Source organism: Giraffa tippelskirchi, chromosome 4 (genome assembly GCF_054371585.1).
Source record: "Giraffa tippelskirchi isolate mGirTip1 chromosome 4, T2T-mGirTip1v1.2.pri, whole genome shotgun sequence".
Lineage (NCBI taxonomy): Eukaryota > Metazoa > Chordata > Mammalia > Artiodactyla > Giraffidae > Giraffa > Giraffa tippelskirchi.
Window position 1 is genome coordinate 18,235,427 of NC_137278.1, and position 18,504 is coordinate 18,253,930.

The 18,504-nt window shown below is 38.0% G+C and overlaps 1 protein-coding gene across 25 annotated transcripts in view; it reads left to right on the forward strand.

The window, feature by feature from the left end:
- The window catches only part of CPSF3 (cleavage and polyadenylation specific factor 3), a 31,111-nt gene that overhangs the window by 7,726 nt on the left and 4,881 nt on the right, over window positions 1-18,504 (forward strand). For 10 of the 25 annotated variants that reach the window (XM_081483481.1, XM_081483482.1, XM_081483471.1 and 7 more), the window contains 12 exons: window positions 27-124; window positions 1,038-1,166; window positions 2,649-2,826; window positions 3,366-3,455; window positions 4,534-4,684; window positions 7,344-7,519; window positions 8,562-8,720; window positions 9,974-10,120; window positions 12,773-12,925; window positions 13,894-14,002; window positions 15,581-15,679; window positions 17,197-17,291. In XM_081483481.1, coding sequence (XP_081339607.1) covers window positions 27-124; window positions 1,038-1,166; window positions 2,649-2,826; window positions 3,366-3,455; window positions 4,534-4,684; window positions 7,344-7,519; window positions 8,562-8,720; window positions 9,974-10,120; window positions 12,773-12,925; window positions 13,894-14,002; window positions 15,581-15,679; window positions 17,197-17,291 — 1,584 coding nt within the window. Of the gene's footprint in view, window positions 1-26; window positions 125-1,037; window positions 1,167-2,648; window positions 2,827-3,365; window positions 3,456-4,533; window positions 4,685-7,343; window positions 7,520-8,561; window positions 8,721-9,973; window positions 10,121-12,772; window positions 12,926-13,893; window positions 14,003-15,580; window positions 15,680-17,196; window positions 17,292-18,416; window positions 18,457-18,504 lie in introns of all 25 variants that reach the window. The other 15 variants (XM_081483474.1, XM_081483475.1, XM_081483483.1 and 12 more) reach the window with 5 other exon arrangements.

Genomic DNA, 18,504 nt, shown 5'->3' on the forward strand with positions numbered 1-18,504 from the left:
GTGATCTCTTTTCCCATCTCTTTCAGCTGGACTGTGGGATCCACCCTGGCCTGGAAGGAATGGATGCTCTTCCTTATATCGATTTGATTGACCCAGCTGAGATTGATCTCCTACTAATTAGTCAGTAAGGTTTTTTTGTTTGTTTGTTTGTTTTTGTTTTACTTTTTATTAAGGGCATTGTTTTTCAAGGACTTTTACTATAAAGATCATTCTTTACCAGATTTTAAGATTCTAGTGTTTTAAAAATATTTCCTACTAGGAATTATATTGCAAACATCTAAGACAGCACGCCATATTGTCATCACAGGTGAAAGAAGTTTATGACAGCAAACTTCCTTTCGCTTCTCTAGAGTAAATGAGGAGGAGGGAAGAGATAACATATGCCTTGATTGTTGTAAAACTTGAGACTAAGAAAGCCCTTTCACAGAATATCTCAGAGGCTGCTGTGTTGCCTGAATATTCATTGGAAGGACTGATGCTGAAGCTGAAGCTCCAGTACTTTGGCCACCTGAGGCAAAGAGCTGACTCATTGGACGAGGCCTTGATGCTGGGAAAGATTGAGGGCAGGAGGAGAAGGGGACGACAAAGGATGAGATGGTTGGATGGCATCATCGACTCAATAGACATGAGTTTGAGCAAACTCAGGAAGATAGTGAAGGAGAGGGAAGCCTGCCGTGTTTCAGTCCATGGGGTCGCAAAGAGTCAGACACGACTGAGCGACAACCTAACGACAACTGTGTTGTCACACTGTTCTGTGGGAACTTCATATGTAAACCGTGATGGTTTTCAACTTTATACCACTAAAGCGCTTGTTATAATTTTGACTTCTGAGAATAGGCTTGGCTATATTTTGAGAGAAGTACTTTTAATTTGTTTTTCTTATGCTAGAACTAAATACATTATTCCTTCCCTCTGCACATACCTACTCTGGGTGTTCTGAAAGTATCTAATTGTTACATAGAACTCTTCTGTACCTAAAGTATATGATATGTAATATTTTAAGAATTGACAGAAGCTCTCTTTTCTTTTTTTTAAAGTTTCCATTTGGATCACTGTGGAGCTTTGCCCTGGTTTCTACAGAAGACAAGTTTCAAAGGAAGAACATTTATGACTCATGCTACAAAAGCTATTTATAGATGGCTTCTTTCAGATTATGTCAAAGTTAGGTAAATTACCTTAATAGATTTATAAATGCACTTGGTTCTACCCAGTACATACGGTTCATAATGTAGACCATTTTGTGTTTTGAAATGAGACGTTTTCTTCTTATTCACAAGGGTATCACTCATTTAGTCATTTGGTACCAACTTATCAAATACCTATTGTGTCCCCAGCACCTCCTTGGCATAAAGGCTTTATGTAGTTTTTGCATTCTTTTAAGTCTTTGAAATTTAGGTGAGTTATAAGGTATGATAGCAATATTCTATATATGAAATTTCATAATTTTATTAAAATTTAAAGCAGAATACATTATACAGTGCTATGTACTGAAATCTTTTTTTGGGTGATTTGATCAAAGCAAATTGACTGTCTGAAGTGAAAAGGTTCCCTGGGGAAGCTTTTTCCAGCTGCAAGAGGAAAATCTGCTCCTTTTCCAGAAAGTTTGGAGCCTTTTTGTGATAAGTATAGCACAAATGATGAACCTTCAAAGGCTTATTGTTTCATATGTATATTCCTAGGGTAGCTAAGATGCAGTTTGTTATTCTATAAACATACAGAAGAATGGAAGAGTTATCCTTGGTAATGATTATACTGGTTAACACTTAAATGAAGCTTATCATATGCCAGGCATAGTCCTCAGTTCTTGACATATGTTAACTCCTTTCGTCTTCATGTCAGCCTTGTGATGCACACTCTGCATGAATCCCATTTTACAGATGATTAGACTGAGGCACAGGTTTCTCTGGTGCCTCAAATGGTAAAGAATCTGCCTGCAATGCAGGAGACCCAGGTTCGATCCCTGGGTTGGGAAGATCTACTGGAGAAGGGCACGGCTACCCACTCCAGTATTCTCGCCTGAAAATCCCATGGACAGAGAAGCCTGATGGGCTGCAGTCCATGGAGTTGCAAAGTCGGACATGAGTGAGTAACTAACACTTTCACTTAACCTCACACTGAGGCACAGAGAGGTTAAGTAATTTACCTGTGATGGTCACAGTAAGAGACAAAACTGGAATTCAGATCCAATCAGTCTGGCTCCAGACTGTGTCCTTAACCCCCACCTCTCTTGTTTTTTTGAAAGTATTTAGCATAATTTTCCAGAGGAAACTTGTTAGACTTTCTAGACAAGTCTTTTCATATCACAGGTGGGGAAAACCACTGTGATTCAATGTGTGAGAGTGCCTTTATTTCACAGGAAGTGTTGGGGTAGGAAAAAAGGTTGAGAAGTGCTGTCCTAAAGAGTACTTTGCCTTAATTTAGTGTGTGTGCTTTGCTTGAAATCATGTTTTATATACACTAAGCATTTTTCTCATAATAGCTAAGTAAAAAGATAAACAAAAGGTCCAAGAGATTAGAAATAGTATAACACCTACAATGTGATTTTAAGAAATATGTGGCTATGTCATCCACAGACAATTTCTTTCTGTTTAAAGACTTATAAAAATCTTACCCTTAATTTTTTTGTGTTGGCATCTTTAAAAATTTAGTAACATATCAGCAGACGACATGCTGTATACTGAGACAGATTTGGAAGAAAGCATGGACAAAATTGAAACCATCAATTTTCATGAAGTGAAGGAAGTTGCAGGAATCAAGTTTTGGTGTTATCACGCCGGCCATGTTCTGGGAGCTGCCATGTTCATGATCGAGATCGCAGGCGTGAAGGTACGCTCTAGCTTGGGAATTTCCTGCCCATAAGAAATCAGTGCAGGGCTTAGGCCACTGAGTGGTACTAAAGAATGTTCCCTAAGGCCAGCAAAGTGTGAAAACACTGAAACAAGGTAAAATTAAGCTGGTACTTTTGCCTTGTAAATATCATTGTTCCTACCCCTGTGTTAGTACTCTCTGTATCGTGATTGAGAAGAGTACAGTAAAACAGTAAACATCTCAAAATAGTAGAGTTCTTTCCTGAATATCATGCCCTTTTTCTCTAAGATACTGAGAGTACATCTCAAGGTTATCTTTGTGGGCTAATTATGGGATTGTATTATTCCCATTAGTTAGATTGAATAATTGAAACTCTAGATGGTTTATGACTGAGTTAGGTTACACATTTTGAATTAGACACAAGCAATTAAAAAATGTCGGCTATTTTTTCTATTGCACTTCATTTTCAAGAATTTATGAGTGAAACATATTCAGAGTAAAATGAAGCATTCCAGAATTCTAACTTTCTAACTTTTCTAACTTTCTCTTTTTCTCAGCTTTTATACACAGGTGATTTCTCAAGACAAGAAGACAGACACTTAATGGCAGCTGAAATTCCTAACATTAAACCCGATATTCTTATCATTGTAAGTATTAGTGCCCTGTATTGTAATTAGTGTAATGTAAGCAGGATTTTTTCTGGGAAAAAATAACATGATCTCATTTTCATATCTGTGATCAGATATAAATGTGTCTAGTTTTTTAGTACAGAAATTTTTTGGCCTTTCTTTGTAGTGCAACCCCACTTGCTGTTAAATATATTAGCTAGTCTAATATCAGAGATGATATTCTGTCTCCCAAATATTCTTGTTTAGGTTAATTACTCCAAATAGGTAGAACATCTTAAAGGTTGTGTAAAATGGCATGGCCCCACTGTCTTTGCCGTGGTGACTGTCCTCTGGCCTCTAGCACCTGCTAACTTTATGTGTATGTCTTACCTTCCTACTAGATTGTAATTCTCGGGAGAATAATAATAAAAGAAAATTTACTGTACAGAAGCTTTGGTGGGGAGGGAATGACTGGTGAGGAGCAAGTTAATAAATGTGCATTGGTCCTATGGTTTATATAAGAATATCGGTGGAAGTGCTGTCTGTTTCCCCCTCACCACCCACAGCATCCCCCAGCTACCCAAGCAGGAGGGACTGGTGTGTATTGCTGTCCATATGCAGTGTATTGTCAGTGAACTCAGTTTGGCTTAGCTCATGGTATATTCAGCATGTAAACTGACCTTAAGTTAAGGGAAGTTGTTTTTTTCTTAATTCTCAGGGGAACAAGTACAGAGCAGTACCTCTCAAATTTTAATGTGTTTATGAATCATCTGGTAATGCTATAGAAATGCAGATTCTGACTGTGGCTGGGCTGGGGCTCCAGTACTTCTGATAAGTTCCTGGAGGGTGGCCAGTGCTGAAAGAAGCATCCTAAAATTATCTTGAGCAGGGAAAGTACATTTTTGAACTATCTCCTGATTTTTTTCTTTTGCCAGACCTGAATTCTAACGTTTTTATTCACTCTTCTTTCCAATTAGTGTTTTAACAGCACATGTTCAAGTAAATGGCATATTAGTAGAGACCTAGGTCACTTTGCTTCTACGTTTCATTGATATTTACCTTTTGTATTCTTTGAGACTCACCAGCCTAGGTCTCACCCTTCTCACGTGTTGTTTAGGAATCTACTTACGGGACCCATATCCACGAGAAGCGAGAGGAGCGAGAGGCAAGGTTCTGTAACACTGTCCATGATATTGTGAACAGAGGGGGCCGAGGCCTCATTCCCGTCTTTGCTCTCGGACGGGCCCAGGAGCTCCTCTTGATTTTAGGTACGCCTTTTCCTTTTTATTTGGGAGATTCTCAAAATCCTACAGTGCAGTTATATCAAGATCGCTGCATGTCCTTGGATAGGTCACTCTACCCTCTGGGCTTTGGTTTCTGTATTTAAGACGAGAGAATTGGTGCCATAAGAGCTCAGAGACATAGCAACTGTCTTCCAGCGCTGCTGGGAATATAAATGGTGAACAGTCAGCATCTTAAAAATACCCTGCCCTTGGACCCAGCAGTTCAACCTCTGGGAAAGAAATACATAGAAAATTCTGTGAGTAAGAGATTTCATAATTCTAAATATTTCCAATGAAATATTATGTCAGTAAATATCACACTGTAGGAAAAAAATCATGTTTCAGATGAGTTAATACATATTTTTACATAATAAGTGGACCAAAAAAGTAGATTTCAAAACTGTGGACTCTGACCCTAGTTAGGTAGAAAATACACAAATGACTGGAAAGATATCCAGATATTAAATCTGGATAGTGAGAAAGTGGATGATTTCTTTTTCCTGCTTTTCTCCATGTTCCAAATACTTTAATGAGCATGTATAACTTTTTGTAATAAGAGGAACAGTGGGTGTCACTTTTTGCATATATTTATGTTTAGCAACCCTTTTTAACATTCTGTGATTCTTTTCTGAGGAATGCACTCTTCTTTAAGAATAACTGGTAAGTGACTTAGCAGCAGCAGCAGCAGCTTTATACATATATGGCTTCAATGTGAACTAGAAATGATAATGATCTTGAGCTCTCACTCTCAGTTCTTCCGTCTGTATGATGATAGGGATAAATAGAATCCCTGTTACACTGAAAAGAGAAATAAGGGGAAAGAATAAATGACCTCAGATCAAAAGCAAATCTCTGAGAGAGACAGGGCTTCTCAGGTGGCGCTAGTGGTAAATAAAGAACCCACCTGCCAATGCAGGAGACAGAAGAAACGTGGGTTCAATGCCTAGGTTGGGAAGATCCCCTGGAGGAGGGCATGGCAACCCACTCCAGTATTCTTGCCTGGAGAATCCCATGGACAGAGGAGCCTGGTGGGCTATATACTCCAAGAGGTCGCAAAGAGTTGGACACGACTGAAGGGCTTAGTAGAAGCTAAATTTTCTAAAGCCTAAGCCAGTCCTTCTTCTCTTGATTCTCCTTTCCTACTGCATGTCACATTTGTCCTTATAGAAGTCTTAAAATGAAAAGTCTCCATAGCAAAGTAATGAGAGGAGTAGAAGAAATGAAGATGCAAAACCAGGTTGTCACCATCATCAGGTTGTCAGATTTAGTAAATAAAAATACAAGACACCAGTTGAATTTTAATTTCAAATAATATATTTGATATTATAGCAAATATTGCAAATAAAATAATATTATTATACTAAAAATCTTGTATTTGTCTGAAATTAAAGTTTAATTGAGCATTTGCTGTTTCTGTCTGACAACCCCACTATCAAGTATATTGTGATTCCTTTTATGAATGAGGACTGCTCTACGCCCTTGCTCCTTGTCCCTTAAATCCCCCCTGACTGTCCATAACAAGAGGGGATGACCTTCCCAACCGCTGCTTTCAGATCTCACCCGTGATCTAACCATATGACTCTGGGCAAGTTATTCATCTTTTTTTTTTACACTTAAAACTTTCTCATAAAAGTACACACAAAAAATAGCAGGTTGTGATGTGATCTTGGGATATAGTATACTTGGGAAGGTATTTGAGAAATCATAAGAGCATATACGAGAGCATAGACACCGTTAAAAATTCTAATCATATCTAAAAGAATATGAACAGTTAAACCAGAGGGCAAAGCAAGAAATGTAACACGTGACAGGAAAAGTCCCAGTCCTTATATAGAGTTTTCACTTATAAATCAAGTTAAAAAAAATTGCCACTGTTTTCAGCCTTTTTTAGCCTCAGCTTCCTAATATATGTAGACCTAGAGATGATCATACTAAGTGAAGTAAGTCAGACAGAGAAAGGTAAATATCATATGTTATCTCTCATATGTGGAATCTATAATACGATACAAATGAACTTATTTCCAAAACAGAAAGAGACTCAGGGACAGAGAACAGACTTAAAGTTACTAAAGGGGGGAAGGGTGGGGCAGGGGTGATAATTGGGGCGTTTGGGAGGAGCAGGTACAAACTACTGTGTGTAAAATAGATAAACAGCAAGGCTTTACTGTGTCGCACAGGGAAACCGCGTTCAGTATCTTGTGATAAACTAGAGTGGAAAAGAATCTGTGTAACTGAATCTCTTTGCTGTACACCAGAAACTAACACAATGTTCTCAATTAACTATAGTCTCATTTAAAAAAAGAAGGAAAGAAGTTCTGGTTTTATAAGCTTGAGTTAGGACCAATTTTAGTAAATTTTTAGTTTACTTAATTTTTCTTAACCTCTTTATAGTTTTGTGCTTTATTTCTTTTCTAAATTTTTTTAACAAACTACTTGCGTGTATCATTTATTATTTGAGCTATTTATCCCACATTAAGGGGAGAAGGAAATGGCAACCCACTCCAGTAGTCTTACGTGGAGAATCCCATGGACAGTGAAGCCTGGCAGGCTACAGTCCATGGGGTCACAAGAGTCGGACACAACTTAGCAACTAAACCACCACCTCACATTAAAAAAAAATGTGTTTCTTGTAAAATCTCTCTAGATGAGTACTGGCAGAATCACCCAGAACTCCATGATATTCCAATATACTACGCCTCATCTTTGGCCAAGAAGTGTATGGCAGTGTACCAGACATACGTGAATGCCATGAATGACAAAATCCGCAAACAGATCAACATTAATAATCCCTTTGTTTTCAAACACATTAGTAACCTGAAGGTGAGTGCTTGTGGAAGAAAGAAGGACGAATAACACTCAAGTAAGTCATTAGCAGTGGGAGATGCCCACCATTGATCGTCTGGTTGACTCCATGCTGAAGTCTTACCTTTCCTGAAGCAGGCATCACTTTTCTGACGGACATCAAAAACTTAGCAACTGGCATTCCTTTCCGCTTAGACATATAAATATTGCCATTTGTTCCAAGTCTCTACATGGTCTCAATATTTACTATTGCTAAATAACTTGGATTTCTCTGCCATAGAAATAAAAAGCCCCGATGAGAACAATATCTGCTATATATTTTTTCTGTTCCTACTCAGACCTAATCATCTTTTTGATTAGCACTGCAGATTCCATATGTGAAAATCTTCATGTTTATTTTTCTAGAGTATTCAATAAAATCTAATTTCCTTTCATTTAAATAAAAAGTTTCATTTGAACTAATACTCTAATCATAATAACATAATACCCTAAATAATTAAAGTTTTAAGTGGTCTTCCAATTATAAATAGGTTCTGTTCGCAAAGTGTCTTTTAGGTTAATTGCTTAGGAATTAGACCCAAGTTTTACAGTCCATGGGGTCGCAAAGAGTCGGACACGACTGAGCGACTTCACTTTTCCCCTAGAAACAATGTTAAACTTAGATTTCCAGGCCAACTCAGAATACTAATGAAGTGTGCAAAGCCATTGTGAATCTTTGGGGAAATTCTTTCAGAGTTCTGTCTTGGATAGATAGAAACCCATTTGACTCTTCCTTCCATTTTACTCTGCCTGTCTGCTAGGCACTGGAAATGGTCCTAATGGTTTTTTAGCTACCTACAGAAGGTTTTGAAGGTCAGTGTGAACTAATGGCTTTTTATCATTTTGTTTTCCTTTCATTCCCAGCCTAAATAAACTGTTCAGGGACTTAAAAAATGTTTGCTAGTTTTGTCAAGGCCCTTCCAGTCACATGATTAGCCTTTTTACCTCACTTTTTGGTGTTCTTTACAAATAAGGAATACTTTATCTTAACATGCTGTTATCATTTCCTTTCCTCTCTCAGAGCATGGATCATTTTGATGACATTGGTCCCAGCGTGGTCATGGCCTCCCCAGGCATGATGCAAAGCGGCTTATCCAGAGAGCTCTTTGAAAGCTGGTGTACTGATAAGAGGAACGGCGTCATCATAGCCGGCTACTGTGTAGAAGGCACGCTTGCCAAGGTCAGTCAGAGCCTGAGACCACTGGGCACTTCCCAGTCAAGGCTGCAGAGGGGGCGCTGTCCTCCCAGGTTTCTCCAATGAAGTAGTTCTTTAAATGACATAGGTCTTGATTTTTTAAAATGAGGATGGCAGTAGGCAGCTGGAGCTGATCTTAAGGTTGACGAATGAGATTCAGGTGATGGATAAGCATGTGAAAGCTAGAGAAGTGCTCATCTAGTTACAGTAAAAGGAAAAAAGTGGAAGGGAATCTATATGAGACAAACATGGATACCCTCATCTGATGAAGAAAAGGCTTATTAGTAAGTGTTCTCTTGAAAAGTTGGAGAATGTGTTTGGGTTGAGTGCTCACCTTCCTCTTGATATAAAATGTTTGAGGGCTTCTCTAGTGGTTCGGTGGCAAAGAATCCGCCTGCCAGTGCAGGAGATAGCGGTTTAATTCCTGATCTGGGAGAATCCCACATGCCACAGAGCAACTACGCCCACGTGCCACAGCTACTGGGCCTATGTTGTAGAGCCAGGAGCCACAACTACTGAGCCCACGTGCCCTAGAGCCTGTGCTCTGCAGCAAGAGAAGCCGTCACATTGAGAAGCCTGCGCAGTGCAACTAGAGTATTCCCTGCCCCCTGCAGCTAGAGAAAAGCCCATGCAGCAACGAAGACCCAGCACAGCCAAAGATGAATAATAAATTTTTTTAAGTGGTTGATACTAACTGTGCGAGATGTAGACACTGATGTGCAAAGCTTGAGAGGCAGATTCTGAACATTCCTGCATCACATTCTCTTATTGATAACTTCTGTTTTATTTTTTAAATATATTATGATTCCCAGCTCTGATCATTTTTATTACTTTATCTTATTCAGCTGGTCACTTAGTGTTGGCTGTGTATCTAACATAGATTTTAGAGTAGAAATACTTCTGTCTTTTATACAGATCCTTTCACCTGGAAAGGAACTTTTCAGGGCATATGGTTGGGGATACAAGTGTGCTTTTCCAACCACAAGTTAAAATTCTCCCTTGTAGGACTCCAAATACACGAAATTTTTGTTAATCTGCTTACTTTCCTGATTAAACGTTTGCTTGATTGAGAAAATAAGTATCTGATATTGACTGAGTCAGTTGTATTAGAATGCTTTTTGTGCTAAAGGTCCTAAATGAGTATGAGTTTATGGCCAGGTGAAAAAGTAGAAAACGTACCTTTTGTTTTCTAATTAGAGAGTTTATGTGTTTTGTTTACTTTTCTTTGTTTATAACAGCATATCATGTCTGAACCAGAAGAAATCACTACCATGTCCGGGCAGAAGTTACCTCTGAAAATGTCTGTTGATTACATCTCTTTCTCTGCGCATACAGATTACCAGCAAACCAGTGAATTTATTCGTGCTTTGAAGCCACCTCATGTGGTTAGTGTATGCGTTTGATTTTAGCATTAAAGGCTCAGGAAGAGGCTGGCCCAGCAGCAGCTGGTCCTCAGAGCAGCCCCGCCCTGACAGTAGTGCTCTCATCACAGGCCTCGCGTGCCCTTAGATCTGACCTTCACCACTTCCCTTTGAGTTAGGCAAGCTGTGCACTTTCATTTTCTCCATTTTACACGGGGTATCTGGCTTAGATCTACCAGCTCAGCTTCCTTTCCACTATTTTTCTGCTGTTTCCCCAGTAACTTAATTGCGCTGACTTCTCACTGTAACTGTTTTGAATCCCATCTCCATCCGTTGCTTGCCCTGTAGCCCTGGGCAAGTGACTTAACCTTTCCTTAGCTCATCTGTAATAACACCTCTTAAAGTTCTTACGAAAACTAAATGAGAGAACATGTATTTAAAGCATGTAACACGGTGCCTGGCATATAGGAAATGCCTCTTAAATGTGACGAGAAGAGAGAGGCAAGCCATCATAGCAAGAGTTAATGACGCAGTTAGATATGAAATACATTGCACAGCTCCTTAACTTTTATGTAATTTTGATGCTAACAGTTATATTTTGGTGGGGCTGGAGAGAGTTAAACTATAAAAAAGTTTCTTAACTTAGAGGAGCATCTTTCCTCATGAAAGATGAGGAAATGGATGAAGTAATGAAATACCCTCTCTGAATGTAGCATGTATCAAAACTCCATTCCTTTTTATGGCTGAATAATATTCCATTGCATGTATATACTGTATTTGTTTATTCATCTGTTGATGGACACTTGGGTTGTTTCCACCTTTTATAACTAGTGTTTACATTTCCACTATTGTAAATAATGCTGCCGTGAACACTGGCATGTAAGTATCTGTTTGAGTCCTTTTTCTCAGTCCTTTTGGGTGTATACCGAGGAGTGGAATTGCTGGATCGTGGGCTAATTCTATGTTTAACTTCTGAGGAATCACCAAGCTGTTTTCCACAGCAGTTACACCATTTTACATTCCCACAGCAATGCACAAGGGTTCCGGTTCTCCATATTCTTGTCAGCTTGTTATTTTCCTTTTTAGAACCATCACGATGCTAGTAAAGGTGAAGCAGCATCTCTGTATAGTTTTGATTTTCCTTTCACTGGTGACTAAGGATGCTGAGCATTTTGTGTCCCATGTTGTTCGTTTTTTAGTTCTTTCTAGCAAATAGTCCTGACAGTTACTGTTGCCCCTTAATGAGCAGATTCTTTGGTGGAAAAATTCCCTCTCCTACTTGGCTTTATATTAGTTAAGTGTAGGCCATTCATGGGTGTCTACTACTGTGTGTGGTTGGCTTTATATTAGTTAAGTGTAGGCCATTCATGGGTGTCTACTACTGTGTGTGGTTTACGGATATTCTCCCAGATTTTAAAGCCATGGAGGAAAAGCTGTGTTGCACTCTCTCTGTAATCACCCCCTCATCCTCACTCCCATTGTGTTGCTCTCCAGAGTCTAGCTCTGCTGTCGGTTTAAATCCCTGAATTGGATTTGATGTTTACCCTCCTCCAGTAGCCAAGTCAGCAAAAGTCTGCCCACACAATAAAATAATAATAGTACCGGTGGTAACAGTAAACAACAGCTAGCATTTATTGACTATTTACTATGTTCCAAGCACTATGCTAGTCTTTTATATATATCAACTTGCTTACTCCTCACAACCAACAATGGTTCTGTAGATGAGGCAATGAGATGTTAAATAATTTGCCCAAAGTTACACAGCTAGTAAGTGGCAATGCCAGGATTTGTGTTACAGCAGCCAGGCCCTAGAGCTGGGGCTCATCATCTCCAGGCCATATGCCTCTGCCTGTAGTGACACTGGGCAAGCTTCTGTTAGCCCAGGCAAGACATCACCTACCAGTAGTCTGTAGGTTAGAGATGATCTGTCTTGGGGCTTTCCTGGTGGTCCGCTGGCTAAGACGCTATACCCACAATGCAGAGCACCTGGGTTCGATCACTGGCCAGGGAACTAGATCCCACATGCTGCAACTAAGACCCAGCGCAGCCAAATAAATATTTTAAAAAAGAAGAACATTAGGAAAAAAAGAATGATCTGTCTTGTAAAATATAGGTTTTGAAAGTCAATTAGAAAGACTGTTAGCTAATACAATACTTGTAAATACCTTTCTGAAACATCATTTCATTTGGTTGTAAAATATTTTATATGGCATTACTTTAAGAAATAGAAGAAAGCATCAGAAGTCATTTTTTTCCTTTTATAAAAAGCGTCTTTTGATAGTCTTACATTAAGAAACCTAAAGAAAACTCTGGGTGTTTTCTGAGACAGTAGGAGTAGCAGTAGTTGCATGTAAGAACCATGTACATTTAAAGTGGATAGACACTACAGAAGTCACCTTGTCCAGCCCCTTTCTAGAAAAAGTCAGCTTCCATAAAGTGTATCTCGCTAGTGGCAAATACTGGAATGGAAAAGAGATTTCTTTACTCCCTCTTGAAATAAGCCAAATAGAAAGAAAACCTCATACATGTTTGATTGACTGGGGATCCTTAAACATAGTAAAGTTTAGTGACTTCAAGTATATCTCCATTTCATATAATAACTAATTCAGATAAAGGCCAACATTAACCTGAACTAAGGATGCTTCTCTATGCTCTTTTAAAATTTATGCTTTGTAGATTTTAGTCCATGGAGAACAGAATGAAATGGCCAGATTGAAAGCAGCCCTGATTCGAGAATATGAAGATAATGATGAAGTTCACATAGAGGTTCATAATCCTCGGAATACAGAAGCAGTGACCTTGAACTTCAGGGGAGAAAAACTAGCCAAGGTAAAAGGTTATGGTTTTTAATCCTATCCACTCCTAATAGTTCATAATCCCTTTAGGGAAATGTATATTAAGAAAATCCAGCTCTTAATCGAATCAAAATAATGTGCTCAATGATGATTTCCGTCTACTCAGTATATTAATAGTATAAGACTTTATCCATGTGTTTTTAGGCTTTTTCTGTTACCACTAATATGTTTTTTCATATGGAAAATTTTCAAATAAATTAGATTTTGAGTTTCATAGCTTTTAATCCACATTCCCAACTTACTTTTCATACCTATATCAGACAGTAAACAAATGTCCATTACGGTTTTGTTTTTTCCACTACTGTTTTTTACGACATCCAATACAGTATTCTGTCTACCTCCTGGCATTCTCCCCAAGAAAATGAAGATAGGCCCATGTCTACACGTAATGTCTGTGGATACAATGGAATTTATAAAAATTTGTCTTTTCAAGAGTTAATCATTTTTGATGACATGTAAGATTTTCACAATTTAAAAAAGCAATAGTTGAGAAAAAAAACTTCACCTGGAATTTTAGTGGGATGCTGTAAGAAGTCTGCATTTTTACCTCCTGTTCATCAAAAGTCTTTTTAAGATACCACTAACAGGAGCTTTTTCGTGATCTGTCTGAAGCTTTAAACATCAAGCGTGTTAATGAGCAACTTGACAGAATTCGTGTAGTACACGAGCCAAATTCAAGGAAGCCATTTGATAAATATCATTTCTTGCAGTCAAATTGAGGAAAATTTGCAGAAATTAGGATGTAAGGCTTTTCTTGCAAAGTAGAGCCAATGTTGTACTGACTCCTGAATCTCACTGTTCACAGAGCTTTCCAGGGGATAGTTTAACGGAAAGGATCAAATGGTCATCATTATGATTGAGTCCCTGAATTGTTAATTGTGTTTCACAAGATTCTGTTCTCTTCAAATTGTTTTGGGCTCTTTTTCTTCTTTTTTAAAATAGGTCATGGGCTTTTTAGCAGACAAAAAACCTGAACAGGGCCAGCGGGTCTCAGGAATACTTGTTAAAAGAAACTTTAATTATCACATACTTTCTCCTTGTGACCTCTCCAGTAAGTATACTATTAAATGTCAAATGTAATTTGATTTTAGTAGATTAAAAAAATCTGGGACTTCCCTGGCGACTCAGTGGTTAAGACTTCCTGCTTCCACTGCAGAGGGCTCAGGTTCAATCCCTGGTCAGGAAACTGAGATCCACATGCCTTGCAGCCAAAATAATTAATTAATTAAAATTATGTATTTAAAAAAAAATCTGTAAGAAAAAAAGAAAATCTGAAAAACTCTTACCTAGTGGCCAAATTTTAGGTAACAATCAAACAACAAAGTACAAATAGTCAAAACTTAATAATCTAGATAACGTTATTTGGAAAAAATCTTCCTTGAACTATTAAAATGTTTAAACAACTTTTTTCTTAATTGGAAACATAAGCTCTTCTGTAGTACCGATTGGCTACTGCTGACGCTTCTCAAGCCTGTCTTTTACATTTCACAAGAAGTACTGGTACTTTCATTTCCTGAAATAATGTTAGACTCTCCACATAAACTTTTTGATTTGTATGATCTGTAGTGTTAAGCTGCTTGCCAAGCCTTGTGTTTAAGCCCATGCAAATGCTAAGCCGTCCGTACTTTTGCAGTAACTGTGGTATTTGTGCATGCATGCTAAGTCTCTTCAGTCATGTCTGACTCTCAACACTATGGACGGTAGCTCGCCAGGCTCCTCTGTCCATGAGATTCTTCAGGCAAGAATACTAGAGTGGGTTGCCATGCCCGCCTCCGGGGGATCTGCCCGACCCAGGGATCAAACCTGTGTCTCTTACCCCTCCTGCACTGGCAGGCAGTGTATTCTTTACCACTAGCACCACTTGGGAAGCCCCAACTATGGTATTATCTTCAAGTAAATAACTGTGCTCAGTTTTATTTATATGACACTAATAAAAATGATTTAGCAAGGAATAAGAAATAACAGCAATGTTTAGGGTGCAACTGTGAGATGAGCCAACTGTCAGCTTTCAGACCATCACACAGTAGAAATATAACTTGTTCCATTAGCAGTTGGTGAGGTCTTACTCTATGCCAGACATTGTGCCAGGTACTGAAGACTAGAGATGTATTAAAACACACAATCCCAGGCCTTGCAAAGCTCTCTATTAAGGGAAACCATCTTGTGAAGAGCTAATCACAGTATTTACCCAGGACCTACAGAGTGCATGAGTATGTGAGGAGAGAATGGGCCTAGAAGAGTTGGGAAAAGCTTTGAAAACCAGGTGGCTTTTATGCCAGGTGGTGAAGGATTGCTAACCAGAAAAAATGGCAGAACACAGCTGGCCTCCTGGCTTGGAGATGCTTAGCGACCTGATGTGTTTGGGGAAATGAGAGTGCCCTCTGGAGCACAAGTTAACTGTTGGCTGGGGTGGGGGTCAGGGTGAGGGGAGTGGGGGGTGAGGGGAGGGGGTACAGGGGAGGATGTAGAATGGGAACCAGTTGCGGAGCACCTTGTTATCTTGAAAAACGTGTTCTCGCTTACTTTGCTTTTACTTCTCTTTCCTTTACTCCCGATCTATGTTTGCAAATTGTGTTTTGTGGAACTAGTATTGTTTCTTACAGCATATTTATTTTAATTTCCTCTCCAGATTATACTGACTTGGCCATGAGCACTGTAAAACAGACCCAAGCCATTCCATATACTGGTCCTTTTAATTTGCTGTATTACCAGCTACAGAAATTGACAGGTGTGTATTTATTGACATTCACTTAATTCTTTTCTGTTTTTTGCATGAGTATATATCTAGGAAAGGATGTTAATTTTGGTAATTGTGTCAGAATTGCACAAATTTTATTTGTACTTCACCTGGTCATGTTATCACCTTTAGGTGAAATTTTGAAAATAGACTGATAAACATTTTTTAAATCCCATAATATCTCTTATTTTTGATCCACATAAAATTCTAAAATTGTTGGTAGTTTTTGCTTCTTGTATTTAAAATCCACTTCAGTTGACATAATTTTTATACCTAGTATACCTAAATTTTATAATGTCTTTTCTTCGTTCAATGAAAATAATTTTTCTGGTTCCATCAGTACAGATCTATAGAGCAGGTTTTTTAAGAGTGCATGACCACTGCAAAGGTCAGTAAAGAGTAACCTCTTATGTTTTCATATTAGACCATTTTTAATCAGAGACTTGTGTGTATGAACATCATGAAGGTCAAAGACTAAAAACGTGGGCTCTATCTGATAAACAAGAGCTTCAAATCACAAAGTTATACTTTCTATTAACATGTTCTTTGTAATTGATATAGTACAGTACTGCTAAAAGATAAACCAATAGAAAGAACATCTTTTTTTTTTTTAACCTCAGAACCTCATGTTAGAAAATAACACAGGAAGTCAATAAAATATGTCGGAAAGTGTTAAGTGTCAGTTGCTCAGTTATGTCCAACTCTTTGCAACCCATGGACTATAGACCGCAGGGCTCCTCTGTCCATGGGATTCTCCAGGCAAGAATACTGGAGTGGCTTGCCATTCCCTTCTCTAGGGGATCTTCCAGACCCAGGGATTGAACCTGGGTTTCCTGCCTTGCAAGCAGATACGTTACCATCTGAGCCACCAGGGAAGCTCAAAATATGTCTGAATTAACCATTAATTAAAAGGTTACTGGGAAGACCAGAAAAGTTTTATCTTAGACAGTGGAATTTCCCTGTAGAACTATTAAAACCTGTTAAGACAGAAGGTAGAGGGACAGTTCATGTTAAATATTAAGATGCTAGTTGCTGAATCTCTTGTGCAAACATAGATGTTTGACAGTCATCAGTATGCAATTGATACTATGTTTAATGTTCAAGGTAAATTGTATCTAGTTATGTGAATTTTTGTAATATAATGCATGTTGATCTCTTTCAATTGCTATTAGCAATTTATATAAAATCTACTTAACTATTTAAAGGCTGTCTATACACGTGAGTTATTAAGTTTTTTTCATTGTATCTTATTTCAGCTATCTCTATAAATAATTATGCTCTAGAAGATTAATTTTTTATTATGGCTTTTTTCCAAAATTTTTTATTTTTACACAATTTTTAAAGGTTGCTTTCCATTTATAGTTATTACAAAATACTGGCTGTCTCCTCATGTTGTACAACACATCCTTGAGCCTGTCTTACACCCAATAGTTTATACCTCCCACTTCCCCACCTTATATCGCCCCCCTCAAAAAATTATATACATCTTACAGTTTCTTTTTTTTCAGGTGATGTGGAAGAATTAGAAATTCAAGAAAAGCCTGCTTTGAAAGTGTTTAAAAATATTACTGTAATACAGGAACCAGGAATGGTGATATTAGAAGTAAGATGAGATCATTTACCTAAACAAGGAGGGGGAAATGTTTTGAGTTCACTTGTAATTGTAGAGAAAATTGGGTTCTTCCCAATCAGGAAAAAAATTGTTCAAAATATATAGGTGTATATTTTTCTTTGCAAGATCAGCTTTAAATATAGCAAAGCTAGGCATTTATAGTTACAATAGCATAGACACTAATAATAAATTAAGACTTAATATTTAGTGTGTGTAATGAGCCAAAGTCTCTCATGTGAGTGTTAACTGATTTTGTGGTATCCTAGAATGTCTTAAGTAATATCGAAAGGTCTTAAAATTCTCACGATAAAAATATAGTTCTATTACTTTAAAGCAAACAAACTTGTCAATGCAGTTCTTCTTAAGAGGGTGGAATCCTGAAAATTCAATTAGCAACATTAAAATGACCCAAATCCACAAAGGCTCGAAATGATTAATTTAGGTAAATGTGGTTCCCACTGTTAGAATTTTAAATTCATACTGGTAGAATTTAGGACCCACACACCAAATGACTTTGATGGTTGATTTTCATAGGTTGTGAAAGTCACTCAGTCATGTCCAACTCTTTGCGACCCCATTGACTATACAGTCCATGGAATTCTCCAGGCCAGAATACTGAAGTGGGTTATCATGCCCTTCTCCAGGGATCTTCGTAAACCAGGGATCAAACCAGGTCTCCCACATTGCAGGCAGATTCTTCACTGTCTGAGCCACCAAGGAAGCCCTTTCATAGGTTGGCATCTGTTTAAAGAAGGGTTTTCTCAGTGAGTTCTGGAACTGAATGGTCCAGGAAGATACCTTGTCTGAGTGTAAATTTCCCAGCTCTGTGGTCTACTATTCTGTTTATACCTATTACTTTTTAAACAAAAAGAAAAAGATCAGTCAGTGCTGGTCCCACTGCAGTTCTCTGATTTAAGTTTGAATTGTATTCATAAGGCTAAAAGTAACTGAAAAACTGTCAAGAGAAATAGTTATCTATAACATGAAGTTACATAAAATAATATATTCATATAAAGCATATCTGAGAGGGGAGAGAAAGGGGAGACGTTATTAGTGATATTAATTTAGCTCTTGCTACTAAATACTATTAAGAGAATACATTTTTTTATTTCCTAGAATTAACATGCCAAAGAAGATCTTAAAGGTAGATCTTCAGGTGACTCTTACTACTTATAAAAGTACTCTTTGGAGAGATAATAATAAG